Genomic DNA, 14,551 nt, shown 5'->3' on the forward strand with positions numbered 1-14,551 from the left:
GTAGTATACTTTACGCAATTATTGAGAAAAGTTGTAGTAATATCAGTAGCAGTTTTTATTCATTTAACTCAGTTGTGGCTTTTAACAATATAAGAATTAAAATAATATGCAATAGTAATATAATAACTATTTTCATTGATTCCCAAAAAAAAAAAAAATACCTCGCATTTCATCCTGGATTTGTAGCATATGGTTAAGAAAAGTTTCCCTTGCTCAAACGGATAATATGCATTCCCTACTAAGAAGTCCAATCTAAAACAAAAAAATATTTTCTTATTAATTTTTGTTGGTAGCGCCCCACTGTCACGAAAGCTCGGAGAGCGCAAATTGCCTTGTCGTGGAAGGAAATTTTTGTGGAACGTATACGCACGACATACCCAGCTATTGCCATTCGAGCCATACACAGACTTCTTCTGCAGTTTGTGGAAGAGGAATTCAAATGAACCAAAAAGGAATCCCTTCGTGCCTGGCGCCGAATCGACGTATAATCACAAGTAAGTGTGCTCGTACCACTCCTGCCACCATTTAGACAATTTTAGTTGAGTTCAGTTCAGTTCAGCTCGGTTCAGTTCAATTCGATGCGATGCAGCGACGATTTCCTCGAGTCGAATTGAGTTCAGTTAAGATGTGCAATTCAAATGGTGCGAACGTCTGTTGGCGGTTGCTTCGCGTTTCGCGTTTACTACACTATCAGAAAAGTAAGATTAATAAGGCATCAAAGTACACACACACAAGTGCATATGCATGAACGTCGCGTATGTGCACACACACACGCACACCTATGAACATTCGCTACAATCGCCAAGTGAAGCGAGTGAAGTGAGTTAAGCGAACGCCAAGACACGTATGTATGAGTGTATGTAACGGCATCGAGTGATGAAATGCCAATAAAAATGAGTGAATAAATAAATAAACACTCGTTAATGAATAAATGTGCAATACTGTTAAAGCGCGAAAATTAAAAGAAAAAGTAAATAAATAAATCGGAGAATAGTGCACTGATGGCAGACGAGCTGGACCATGAATAATATCCATGTGGAAGCGGCGGTGCCCCTGTTGCACGCGTCTCGTTACGTTCAGTTTGCATTGCGCTTGTTGTAGTTGTTGTTTTCGGTAAATGCATATGCGAAGTGTAAATAAACAAATAAAATTAAAGGGAAACACCGCGAAAGGCATTAACGCCCGCCTGTCACCAGCCACCTGCCGCTTTCCGCTCAAACGCAACACTTCAGTCATCATTTATTCAGATTCTGTTTGGTTTCGGTTGCAACAACTGCTGGTTGACAAAATGATGCTCAAAATGATGATAATGATGTTGCTCGTTATATTCGTAGTAGTTGTGTAGTGCACGGTGCCTGCGCGCGTGTGTGTGTGTGCTATGAGCGCGTACTGCCGCCCGCCCGCCAACTGCAACTGCGGAGCGATTTGATGCCGAATTTATTGTGTTGCATTGACGCATTTTTTTATGTGAGTTTTGAAAAATTTTGCAAAATTGCACAAAATATTTTTCTCTATCCTCTGTCGTGCCGCGCGCGTTGAATTGGCTGCAGTAAAAATTTACACTTTACACCTAAATAAATAATTTGTGGCGCGTTTGTTGCGAATGAAAATTCGCATAAATTCGTGTATGTGTGTGTGCGCGCGGCTGCTTTCGTGAATGAATTATACGTATGGCAATAGGCGAGAAAATTAAAAATATTCGGCGAGGAAATAAAAAGCGAAATTCTAAAGCGACGCAATCAAGCGGAATGAAAGTGGTTAGACACTTGGGCAGACATTCGGGGGTGAGGTGAATGGGGAGCAAATTTTCAATGTATGACCATTCAATGGAAAACTAGCTGACGGCAATAGAAAGAAAAAGTAAAAAAAAAAAACAAAAAAAAATAAAGATAAAAAATGAGCAAATGAATAAAGGCGTCTTCTGGTCAAAGCGAATTCAAATGAAAATGGGGCGCGTTAAGTACAATAAAATGTTAATGGAAATTGAATTGGAAATTGCTGATTGATACGCTGAAAAAACGCGAAAAGCACAATAAACAAATAGGTGAAAATAATTGAAACTAGCAGTAAATAAATGGGAGCAGTGAAAAGTGTGCAGACACTTTCAGAAATTTGTGCTGGAATATTAATTTTCGAAAAGCATTTCAAATAATGAGATTTTAATTAACAAAAACCTGAATAAAAAACAAAAAAAACCAAAAAAAAAATTTGGAAAAAAATTAAAAAAATTTTATTTTTCATTTCACACATTTCCCAATGTTGAAGCTCATTGAAAACTAAAAATCATTGAGGGTCACCACCGTTGCTTCAGTGGATTAGCTTTAGGCGAACTGCAGTCGAAGCGAATAATTCGAATAATTTTATTTATTTATAAATATCAATTTATTAACAAATCAAAAGCATGTGCATGTCTATTTTTAAACTACTACTATGTACATACATACATATTTATAATATATACACGCTCATATTCCCCGAAAAGATAGCAAAGGCGCAAATAAAAATCAAAACACGGCCGGCCTTCATTGAACCAAAATGTCGTCGAAGCACAGCTGTTGAGCTGGTCCACTTTACCGCCAGCAGTGCAGAACTCACATGCAAACATACATACGCATTTTTTCGATGGTATTAGCACAGCAAGATGGCTCAAGTACATCTCGAATATGCAAATTCTGCAACCATTTGAAATTCTCGAAAATATGTCGATTCATATACCACAACATACATACAAACATACATACAAACAGATATGTATGTATGGGCATTTATTTCCATTCGATTTTCACTTAATCTTCTACACGTGAACAGACAGGTCGTTGGCGAAAGGGCGATGACTTGAGCAAATTTGTTTGTAAATAAAAAAAAGGTCAAATGAAAGTTTAATTAACTAATTTATAAGCGACAAAAGTATAACTGGCAAAACGCAAGTTTCGGTAAAAAACGGGTAATCAATAGCAAATAGCGTATAAGAAAAAAAAAACAAAAACAAAGACAAAAAAAAAAACGTCATATAAAACAAATCGCTAAAATTGCACGATGTACCAAAGCAGATATAAAATCAAACAGAATAAAAATTAGAAATTAAAACAAAAATATGTGCGCTGAGGTGAATCTCTGCAAGAATTGTAAGTAAGTTAAATGGTAGGATAAAACAATATATAAAGCGTTAAATAGTCCAGTGAATACACAAGCATGCGAATACATAGCAGATACACAAATAACGATAAAAGCGCAAAGTTATTAGTAAAGCAACACGAAAGACTCGCAGATTTACTAGAAGAGCGTCATACCCCAAAGCAAAAAAAATTAAATATAGTTGGCACTTACACTTTTACTGGGTGTACGTTCGAGCTACTCCTCCTATTTGTGGTGTTTAATGCCTCCTCTGAGTGGCAGGTGGTTGTTTGTACGGAGCTGTTTCATGGCAAAAATACACTCGGAGGTTTGCCGCTGCCTGCCGAGGGACGACCGCTATTAGAAAACACTTTTTTCTGTTAATTGGTGGTTCGTGCTCAGGGCTTAAAATCTGTACACTGCCGAATGCTAATCAAATACCAACGCACTCGGCTGCGGCGGCCGCCGCTTGCAGTTTGCAAAACCAGCCTGGTGGAGCTGTTTCAAGAACCATGGCGATATCCATTAAAAGTGTAACGGTAGATGAAAAAGAGTTTTTACTTTTATTTACTCGATAGCGATAGATAACACCGGTTATTGGAAAAACCTTAGAAGGAATAGTAAATTGAAAACATTCAATCCATTTTCTTGAATTTTTATGTTGGGTTATGGCTTTCTTCCAGAAATCGAGCGATATGTAATTCACATGATTGAATACAATTTATTACCAGCTATCGATCAGACATTTGTCTAAAGCAATTGAGTTGGTACCATTTTTTCACTTTTCCACACATTTTGCAACGAAAATTACTAAACATTAAATAATTGCTTCAACTAGTCCTATAATATACTTTCGCAGCTGATGAGAACGCTTCTTTTTGGTAAATTTTGTTTATTCAAATTGGGGGTCAACACAAATAGACGACCAAATCGTTTTTCTCCTTCGAACATCTACCTTAAATGTAAGCTTAACAGTTCGTTGAAGTTGTCCATTATCAGCAGTATATCAGAATCAACGTATGCAAAAATTCTCCCAAAATCATTCATTCGTGAATATTACATTTGCCCAATTCCGTTCTGAATTTACCTTTGCCCATGCAAGACTTTTTTTCAATGTGTGGTATTGAGAGCAGCGGTTTTCTCAAGGTGTTCCGGAATTTGAGGTCTTCTATACATAAACGTAATCGAATATTGTCTTTGGATATATTTATATATGCCACTTTTCTTTAAAACTGCTTTAGCTTTACTCATCGATAGGTTCGGCTTTGTCATAATAAATCAACGATATTCTGATTTTGGAGAGAGTTCTTTGGAGAGAATTTTTTTTCTTTTTATATCCTCGTCCGAGGAAGCTGTAATTGCTTTTCACTTCGGTATACCATTGTCCCTATTTATTTATGAAAGTCTTCGACTTCTTAAAATATTTTCCTACAGATGACATTTTTGGACGTTTAGGGTGAGGACATAGGAACAGTCATTTGGAATATGCATATCCGAAATAATATCCGAAGAATTAGGAATATAACTCTAGAATTTTATGCTTCTAATATTAACAAAAAAATAAAAAATGTGGAAGCTAATCTAACATACATACAACAATTCAAAAACAGCAAACTTGGAAAAAAGTGATTGGTTCCATTCGGACTCTAATTCTCCTAATCTTAATATTATAGGGTTTTTCAGTAAGAGCGCTTCAACTTTTGAACTTTTTTGAATAAAACACAAACGGTTTGACTTTTTTAACAAATTTTTTTTTATTATCGAGTTTGAACATATACATTTAAGTATGAAATTCGATTTCTTTTGCATGACCACCGCGTGCACGTTTTACGAAGTCCAATCGGTGAACCCAATTTTCGACCACTCTTTTGCATAAATCGGCCGAAATTCCAGCAATTTCGCGTTCAATATTGGCTCTGAGCTGACAAATCGTCGCCGGCTTGTTACTGTAGACCAATGACTTCACATAACCCCAAAATGGGACGGCTTGTTAAATGGACCGTAAAATGGCCGTAATGCTCTTAAAGTAGCAGCAACAGAACGATTATTTTCATAAAAAATTTGCACGATTTGCAATCGTTGCTCAAGTGTGTAGCGTTCCATGATGAAATGTATACTAATGAAGTTTACAAATGACAAGCGAAAAATAAAAAATATTGCGTCGTTCGCCCTCCTTATCGGAAAAAAGTTGAAGCGCACCTATTGAACAACCCTATATTACCTAAAGTGAATCTTTGCGACAAATGATCAACTGTTTGCTGTGATGTAGAAATTTAGGTTTTTTAAAAATGAAAAAAGTTAGGGATTTCAAAAATAAACAATGAACTTTTTATTGCCCTTTTTACTGAAATATTTAATGGTTAGGTTAGATTATGTTAGGTTGTAATAGTTGTCCAGAAAGTGGACCCATTTGGACGAAAGATGTTTGGTTCATCCTTTGTGATACCATTGCAAAGGGAAAACAGAGGTTAAGGAAAACGATAGGACGAAAAAGAGGGGGGGGGTTGAGTATATGTGGACTATGAACGGTGACTAATTTGCCGCTGTGTTAGCCGCTTTATGCTGCTGATGAAGTTCGTCAGACCTGCTCTGTCAGCAGGCGCAGAAAAGAAGTGAGAACCAAGATGCTTAAATCTTAGTCCCGCAAGAGCGGGGCAGCTAAGGAGTAGGTGCTGAGATGATCCCACATCATTCTTCATACAGCTGACGCAAAAAGGATTTGAAGGAATTCCTAGTCTCTCTCTCTCCGGGGCATGTATACCCCGCGAATAGTGCCCCGTCAGGATGCCCATAAAATTTGAGATTTTTGAGATTTTGTCATCCTCAGAATATCTCTCGAACACCTCCGTTCCAAACGTAACCAGGAGGATTTCTTACGCGACCTTACTCATTCGCGCACTTGCCCAGTGCTCGCGGAGTTGGTGCAAAGCCCGTCCTTACAGGAGTAGAGCGCAGGGATCCCGATCCTCTTCTTTCGCGGGCGCACCACCTCACAGGTCCCTTGTCTGGCCAGCCCGTCGGCTTCGCAGTTTCCAGCTATGTCACTATGACCAGGTACCCAGATTATCCTTATGTCGAAGAATTTTGATGCAATCGAAAGTGATACCAGGCGTTCCATGACCAGTTTCGAGTGCACCATAATAGAGCCTAGGGCCTTAATTGCCGCTTGACTAACCGAGTAAGTATTTACCTTCTTAACAGTTATTACGCAAACAAGTAGCCCGTCAGCTGCTTCTTTGATTGCGGCCACCACTACTTGGAACACACTGCAGTGATCCGGTGACCTGAATTTGAGTTTGATGGGGAGCTCTTTGCATAATACTCTTTCTCTAACCCTACCGTTCAATTACAATTTGTTTAGTTGATTTGAATGGCTATTTGATTTGAATTTGGCTATTACAAAATTAATAATTTTTGACAATATTTCAAACAAAATTTTATCAGTTTAAAATGTTTAATTTAACTGCTAATCATAATAAAACCGATGAGTCACGTTCAGGAGGAAAGTAGGAAATCAAAACATTTGGCTATTCGAATGCTACAAAATATATTAATATTAATTCCGAGAAGATATTTTATTTTAGCTGGACTTTTTTCATTCAGTGCTAATTCACTTTGTTATCAAAAATTCATTCAGCGTTTAATACTTTCATGTGGAGTATTTCTAAATATTGTAATTTTGTTAAAAAAAATAATTTTTATGAAATAGTCTGTTCTACTGCAGTATTTGCCTAAACATATTGAGTGCAGGTAAAGTAATCTTTAATTACGCCTGTCTTAAAAAAAAGGAACAAAAGCTATATTTGTCTGTTAGTGAAAAATGGACTTATTTCGTATTGACGCACTATAATTTTAGAGATTTTAAAAGCAATGGTCATCCGTATAAGCGGGGACTTCTAGATATTCGCTGAAGTTTCAATAGATACTGAGTTGAAATCATTCCGCTCGCAGACATTGTCTCTGAGATTGTTGCACAGTGTTATACTATATATATATATGTAAGTAACTCTGGAAATACCACACCAGGCTGTAAATTGTTGGTCGTAATGAGGCTACTCTTCCATTAGTGGAGCTTCTTCGGTAGCAGATTTGTGCTTACTTGCACCTCCATTCAAGTGGAAGTCGTCTTTGAAAGTTCAGCTCGCATACTTCTGCGCATTCTCTCCGAATCTACTGTTCTGTTCAAAAACTCTATCCTTCAATCAGGCAATATTTCGGTCTACTTTAAAATGTCGAAAACTAGTAGTGTTTTTCAGAAAGGGTCTTCACGAACCTACATTCATGCAAAATGCGTAGGGATCGCTATTTAGAGGGAGACATAAATATCTTTTCCGATAGTCAAGGTGTGTAAGGAGGAGATCAAACGTCTCGAACGTATAGGAAATATTTACTTTATCTGGGTTCCAGGGCATAGGAATATGGAAGGAAATGTAGTTGCCGATGAGATTGCCAGGAAGGGATCGACAGAACCGGTTTCTGTTGTCCTCATCGCAGACATCGGTACCCAATTGACCACTGTCCCATGTGACCGGTGTCCCTATGAAACTGTATAATTTCTTTCTTAAAAAAGCAAAAGACAGATCGAGTTCTCTGTTATCGTTTCCAACACCTTCAAAAACTCTTTGGCCTCAGTGCCACAGAACATGGGCGCTTAAGATGCTGGGTATCCTCCACCATTCAAGTCCAAAGTCATAATGGTGTTTACCGGTCACTGGGTGGTCGGTAATCACGCGGAGAAGCTTGGAATTTCCTGCAGAGAAAGAAACTCTGGAGCATTTTCTTTGCAAATGTCCGAGTTTGGCGGCCAGGCGCTGGAGGTTTCTTAGTGTGCCTTTCGGGTTAGCCTAAGGCAGGCTGTAGATGGTTATTCTTCATTCAAGTGTTGTAATTACTCGCAGAAGTGGAAATTAAAGTTAAATTAAAAAAGAACTGCATTTGATAAAAGCTTATTTCAATAGTTATTACAAAGTGCGGATTTTATTTTTCTTAATTTTTGTATTTCCTTTATATGTTGACCGTTACGTCGAATACACGGTAAACGGAGTACAGACCGTGCCACTGGCTGGAGAAGAGATGTTGGGATGCCATCTACCTCGTAAACGATAACTACTTTTAGTGCTGAGAAGGTGGCTGGGTTTGTTTCATAGACTTTACTTTTGAGATATTCCAGAAAAAGGTCCATAAGGGTAAGATCGGACATCTTGGATGGCCAGAAAAGGTCACCCAGACGGATTATCAATTTGTTAGGGAAGAAATCTCGCAGTATCGCCATGGTTGTTCTAGCCGTGTGCTGAAGCCATGGGTGTATACTGAAGGAAGGATGTTCTTTCATTATTGAAAGAATATAGAAAGTAATCGCTCAGCATGCAGCGATAAGAGACAGCGTCCATAGAATTTGTTTCATATCGACGATTTTCGAGAAAATATACTCCAATTACTCCATTGCTTGACAATGAACCACAAACCGTCACTTTGGAACTGTGAAGTGGCTATTCATGTTCAACAGTGGCCTCTGGCCTTTAAGTAACCAATTATGGCAATTTTGCTTATTCACATTTCCACTTAAATTAAAAAAGGCTTCATCACTCCAGAAGATAGTTTTGAAAGTTAGTTTTGGATGTTTTTTTATCGCTCCAATATTGTGTCGCTGACAGTTTTAAGCAAATTGTAATTGTTAGGCTTAAGCGCATGCGTGATTAGAATTTTGAGGAGGGAAACCTAAGTCTGGTCTTCAATATTTCATCTACAATAGTTTTTTGGAAGTTCCAGTGCAGCCCGCAGCCGCTCTCTTGCGAACAAACTGTCACGAATTATCGTGCAAATTTGGGGCGCCGAGCTCAATTTAATTTCTTCATTTCCATTTATTCACGATGCCCATATGGGCCTCAGCCCTCTGCCTACCTCGGCAATGCGACTAAATAACCCGCACGAATAACGAAGCCAGGCGATCTCCGCGCTGCTCATACGCTCGCTGGTTTCCTAACCTCCCTTTAAATTTAAATTTGAAGCCTAATTCTGCCACCGGACATCTTGTATTTAGGTAAAAGGTTTCATTCGTAAGTGTATATAAGTAGCGCGACACCACTTTTGATAAATCTTTGTTTTGTTACTCATTTAGAGACTGAAATTATTGCTCCAAATGACGACTTAAACTAAAATCAAACGAAGACTGCTTCTGATAGTAGTCGAAAGGCCCCGTTTATATTTTGGAAAATTTTAACCTGAAATTGGTTAAAGGGAAGGAAATGATTCTCAAATTTTCATGGCAAAAATAAAAATTAAAAAAAAATAATAAGTTTCATATAAACCTTCATATGCGAATTATTCAGGTGTTATTTATTTACTTTCAGATAAAGAATAAATTGTGTGAGAAAGCAAAAGTAAATAAGAGAAAAGTACGGTTTTCTAAAAGTAGTTAAAAGAAAAAATAATCCAAAGCAGTGCAAATCAGCGCAAAAAGCTGTTAAATCATCTAATAAAAGCAAATCAATTTAACGTAATTCGAAAAAGATATTGTTGAAAGGAAATTAAAAATATCAGAAAATAAAAAGCGAAAAAAAAGTTTACCTAGCAAAAAATATGTGCAAATAATTTGTCAATAATAAGGCGGCGTATAATACTAACAAAAAAAAGTACATTAAATACCTGGCATATCTGAAGAAGTGCGCGCAAATGGTATATAATTTAACGCAAACTGTTGAAGAATCTACAGTTCAGTGAAAAAAACAAACATAAACATATAAAACAGAAAACATTAAAATTTTAAATTGGATAAAAAAAGATTCTAGAAAACACAAAAAAAAATACATTTAAATATTTTTTGGTGCAATAAAAATAGAATTCTTAGTTTTGTAAATACCAAGCAACCAACTGGAGGCACTCCTAAATTTACGTAAACGCTTACTGAACCACCCAGGCTACGCTCAGTTCAGCTCAGCCAACATTAGCAACAAAATGATTTAATGCGGATTCCAGCAACAAATCCTCCACTTTCAGGAACGCGAGCTGCAACGCCATACCATAAAAGCAAGGCCTCATGAAAACGAGTGCATGCAGGGGCATTTACGACATTTGCCCCAGCTAAGAAATAATTTTTCTAGCCTAATATAGTTATTGATATTTGTAATAGTAAAATTAATAGCAAAACTAATAAAAAATATACGCCAACATAGTCACTACAGCAACAGCAACATCAACAGTAGCCATAGCACCTGGAGCAGTAACGGAACAGCTTTAACAATCGGAGTATCACTGCAGCAGAAAAATGGATTATAGCCAATTAGACGCGAACATTAATGGCAACATTAACACGGGCAACATCAATACGAATGATTTTCTCGCCATATTCTCATCAACAAGTCCCACCGATGTGGCTGCTCCGACTGCGGCGACGGCGCCGGGCGGTTGGCCGGGAGGCGGTGGCAGCGGCAATGGAGTTGCCCACAAACAGCACACAGCGTATTCCGCCCCGCCCACCAGCAACAGCAACGCCACCAGTTTGTTTACTAACAGCAGCATCAGTAGCAGCGCTCCTCCACTCGTTAGCAATACAACACTCCTCAACCCGCCACTACTAACCGTCGATGCGTCCAGCGACGGCGGTGGCGGCCAGTATGGCCTGACCAATCTGCTCGAGAGCACATTGCAGGGCGCCATCACCACACTTAGTCCGAATAATTATGTCAATGACAGTTACTATTTTTTGAATAGCAACTTTTATAACAGTAGTACGAGTTTTAGTGGCGGCAATTATAGCAATCAAACGTTAACGGGTATGGCGGCGAATCTGTCGTCGGGTAATGTAACAGAAGTGCAATGGGACGGCCGCTATCCGAGTGGTTATACGCTGCCGCAAATTGTGATTGCTTCGGTTATAGTGACTGTATTGATGATAATCATCGTTGTGGGCAATATGCTGGTCATCATTGCCATTGCGACGGAGAAATCGCTGAAGAATATACAAAATTGGTTCATTGCCTCGCTGGCGGTGGCGGACTTCTTTCTCGGTCTCATCATAATGCCCTTCTCGCTGGCGAACGAATTGATGGGCTATTGGATATTCGGTAGTTGGTGGTGTGACATACACTCAGCCATGGATGTGCTGCTATGCACTGCGTCCATTATGAATTTGTGCTTGATATCGTTGGATCGATACTGGAGCATCACGAAGGCGGTGGACTATCTCAAGTCGCGTACGCCGGCGCGTGCAGCAATTATGATTGCCGCTGTGTGGATAATGTCGGCGTTGATTTGCATACCGCCGTTGCTGGGATGGAAGAAGAAAATGCCGGAGGGACCGTTGCCGAAATGTGCGGTAAGTGGTGGTGGTGTTTTGCCATTTTTGGTTTCTTTTTAAAATTATTGCAGCTCCCATGCGTATAGGTGCCTATTGGTACATAAATAAGCGGCTCAATTTTAACAGACACCATTCGGTATGTATGTACTTCTATAGGTATCTCAGTCATATTCACGCTCTGAATTGCCTTTTATTGCTGCGCAGCTGCTGCGTGCCATTCACTTAGTCACGTGTGCGTGCATCTGTGCCCATGTAAGTTACTCTGCAATTTTGCTCTAGGGAAAGCGCGCTGCTTCGTTTATTTCATTCATTTATTTCATTCGAAATTGGAAGCCAACAATTGCTTGTTGCCTGCCATTCCGTGTATGTCTCTGTGGGTGTATGTGTGTGTGTCCATGAACGAACATTGGCAGCAGCTTGGCACCAGTCGGCTTTAGCGGCATTTGTGTGTTGTATGCATTAAATTGAAGTCGTTCGGAAATTGGCGTAAATGATAAAAGCTAACGAATTTAATTGTCTTTCGTCCGGCGCATCAGTTGCCAAAGGTGACTTGATGGGGATGTGATGAGAAGAGTGCAAGAAATATATATAATTGCATAATCCTCCAATATGTGGTGATGCAATTTAAATTTGTTGTAATTTACTGCGACATTCATACGCGACATACTATTATCGGGTGTTTTTTTATCTGCATGCAATCAAACGTTAACAGCCGAGAATGGCAAACAGGGTTGACATTTCTGTTTAGTAGAGCTTGGCAAGTCATCATGAATCGTTTGACGCAAACACAACGTTTCCAAATTGTGGAAGTTTACTTTGGACAAAAAAAAAAAAATAAATCTGAACGCTAAGTTCATAGAGCACAGACGGCTCTTATTTCTGTCGAAATGATGAAGGAGCTGCTGTTACGGTGAATGGCTAGCGTTATCGACCCTTGCTGACCAACTTATTATTTCCACAAATTGATTAGCTAAACTTGGACTACTTTTGATTCCAATTAGATGGCACAACTTGTCATACCGCGCGCTTAACAATCGCTTTATTGCAATACTCAAGCCACCATTGGCACCAAATGGGGAAAGGTTCAAAAATGGACTGATCAAATGAATCAAGTAACTCCTACCCGCGGCGGACACATTCCGGATATAATATTCAAAAAATAAATACCATGAAATTATCTACCGAATCATCCATTAAAATCTATTCCAGCATCATTTCTGTTTTGTATTATCTTATTACGTTCTCAAGCTCTTAAAAAACCCCCGATACTACCATATATAACAAATTCTAAAAAAACTTGATATCAAATTAAACGTTTATTTCCTTTTTAATATGCATTGTGGCTACCAAAGTGAGCGCTACTTTTTGCAAATGTTTGACTAGTAGTTTTTAACCTTTGATCATAGCAATAAATTCTATAGTGAGAAAGGCCATGGTACACTGAGCGCGTAGAGTCAAAAAAGTTGAATTTTTTAAAGTATTCTTATAATATTTTGGTATTTTAAATTTGTTAGTCAATGTGTGAATAATCTTTATATATATATATTATTGGCGCGAACACCCTTTTTGGGTGTTTGGCCGAGCTCCTCCTCTTATTTGTGGTGTGCGTCTTAATGTTGTTCCACAAAATGGTGGGACCTACAGTTTCAAGCCGACTCCGAACGGCAGATATTTTTATAAGGATCTTTTTCATGGCAGAAATACACTCGGAGGTTTGCCATTGCCTGCCGAGGGACGACCGCTATTAGAAAAATGTATTTCTTAATTTTGGTGTTTCACCGAGATTCGATCGACGTTCTTTATCTGAATTCCGAATGGTAGTCACGCACCAACCCATTCGGCTACTGTGGCCGAATAATAATCTTTACTGCCAAATTATCAAGCTGATATAAGTAATTTCTTTTCATCGAAATGTATTACAAGATCGCTACTACAGAGAAACGTAAAGGGCTAGCTCCACCTGGTACCACCAAGGAACAATAGGTGTCATCCACCCAGGTGAACCTAACCTAACCTATCGTAATGCCTAAAAAAGCGAACTTTGTTACGACAAAAGAGTGAGAATCAAAGTCTTAAGTGAGGAAGTTGAGATTGCCAAGGTGGCTTGATGTTCGAAGTAACCAGTCCAACGTGCTCTTAAGCGATTTGCAGCGATAAAATCACACCATAACGAATCAAAACGTGAAAAAACGCCTCCCTTATAGCTGGGAAAGAAATTGGAAAATCCGTTAGTGTTTGAACAATAAGAAGGGGCTTTCAGAGGCAAGTTTAAAAGGTCGCAAAGTCTAAAAGAAACTGTGGCTTTCAGATAAAATCAGAAAAAGCGTTTAGAATGGGCTCTTCGGTACCATCATTTTGCGGAGGAAAATTGGTAGAATTTTCTGGATCCTGATAAATCGAACTTCTAGGGAAGTTTAGTTTCTCCTAGTCCAATTTCGAGAAAATAGTACACATTGTATAAAACAATACCATTTCCTTTCCTACAGGTATTTAGATGTGATGTTCGTGAGGCGATGGGTTGCCGAGCAATACTGCCCGGATTGATACCCACTGTTAAGCATTGGGGAGGCAAAATTATGATCTGGGGCTGTATGGCTGCTGATGGTGTCGGATTCTGTTCTTTTGCGAGAGTCGCATGGACAGCCAAACGTACGTAAATGTATTAGCAATTGTACTTTGCCATCGTCGGCGCGCATTTTTTCCGACAATAATTGAGATGGAGTTGAGTTCCAACAAGACAAATCAGCCACTGCGATGCGTTGCTTTGAGACAATAACATGGTTTTGTTCAATAGGCCAGCACAGCGTCCAGATCTGAACCCCATAGAGCACATGTGGTCTATTTTAAATCGGAAAAAAGATAAAGGAACACAGCGTAGCAAACGGCACTGAAAAACGCTCTAATTCGCAAGTTCAGTACAGTCGAATGTGCGAAGCTCGTACGCAGCATGCCCCAGAGAAGTGCTGCTGTTATCAAAGTAAAGGGTGGACCTACTAAATATTAATCTTCTTACCACTAATTCTCTTTATTTCTATTGATTTATTAATAAAATATCTTTACTTCAGTTTTTAAAACGAAAAATTTAGTATTTAATGGTATGCCCCGTCCTTTGGCCAAGGCTGTACGCTACACACTTTTTAT

At 38.8% G+C, this 14,551-nt stretch overlaps 1 protein-coding gene across 2 annotated transcripts; it reads left to right on the forward strand.

Moving 5' to 3' along the window:
* Positions 1–554: 554 nt before the first annotated feature.
* Positions 555–12,222, forward strand: LOC128855993 (5-hydroxytryptamine receptor-like). Of its 2 annotated transcripts, XM_054091306.1 has the most exons (3): positions 555–698; positions 2,809–3,125; positions 9,465–12,222. In XM_054091306.1, the coding sequence occupies exon 3, from the start codon at positions 10,379–10,381 to the stop codon at positions 11,468–11,470; it is 1,092 nt and encodes a 363-aa protein (XP_053947281.1). In that variant the 5' UTR covers positions 555–698; positions 2,809–3,125; positions 9,465–10,378; the 3' UTR covers positions 11,471–12,222. The 2 variants fall into 2 exon arrangements, with proteins under 2 accessions (XP_053947281.1, XP_053947280.1); XM_054091305.1 differs by having other exon boundaries at positions 555–3,129.
* The last annotated feature ends 2,329 nt before the right edge of the window (positions 12,223–14,551 follow it).

Source organism: Anastrepha ludens, chromosome 2 (genome assembly GCF_028408465.1).
Source record: "Anastrepha ludens isolate Willacy chromosome 2, idAnaLude1.1, whole genome shotgun sequence".
NCBI classification, from domain to species: domain Eukaryota; kingdom Metazoa; phylum Arthropoda; class Insecta; order Diptera; family Tephritidae; genus Anastrepha; species Anastrepha ludens.

Coding starts and splice junctions, on each gene's coding strand:
- LOC128855993 (XM_054091305.1), top strand. CDS start 10,379: ATGGATTATAGCCAATTAGACGCGAACATTAATGGCAACATTAACACG.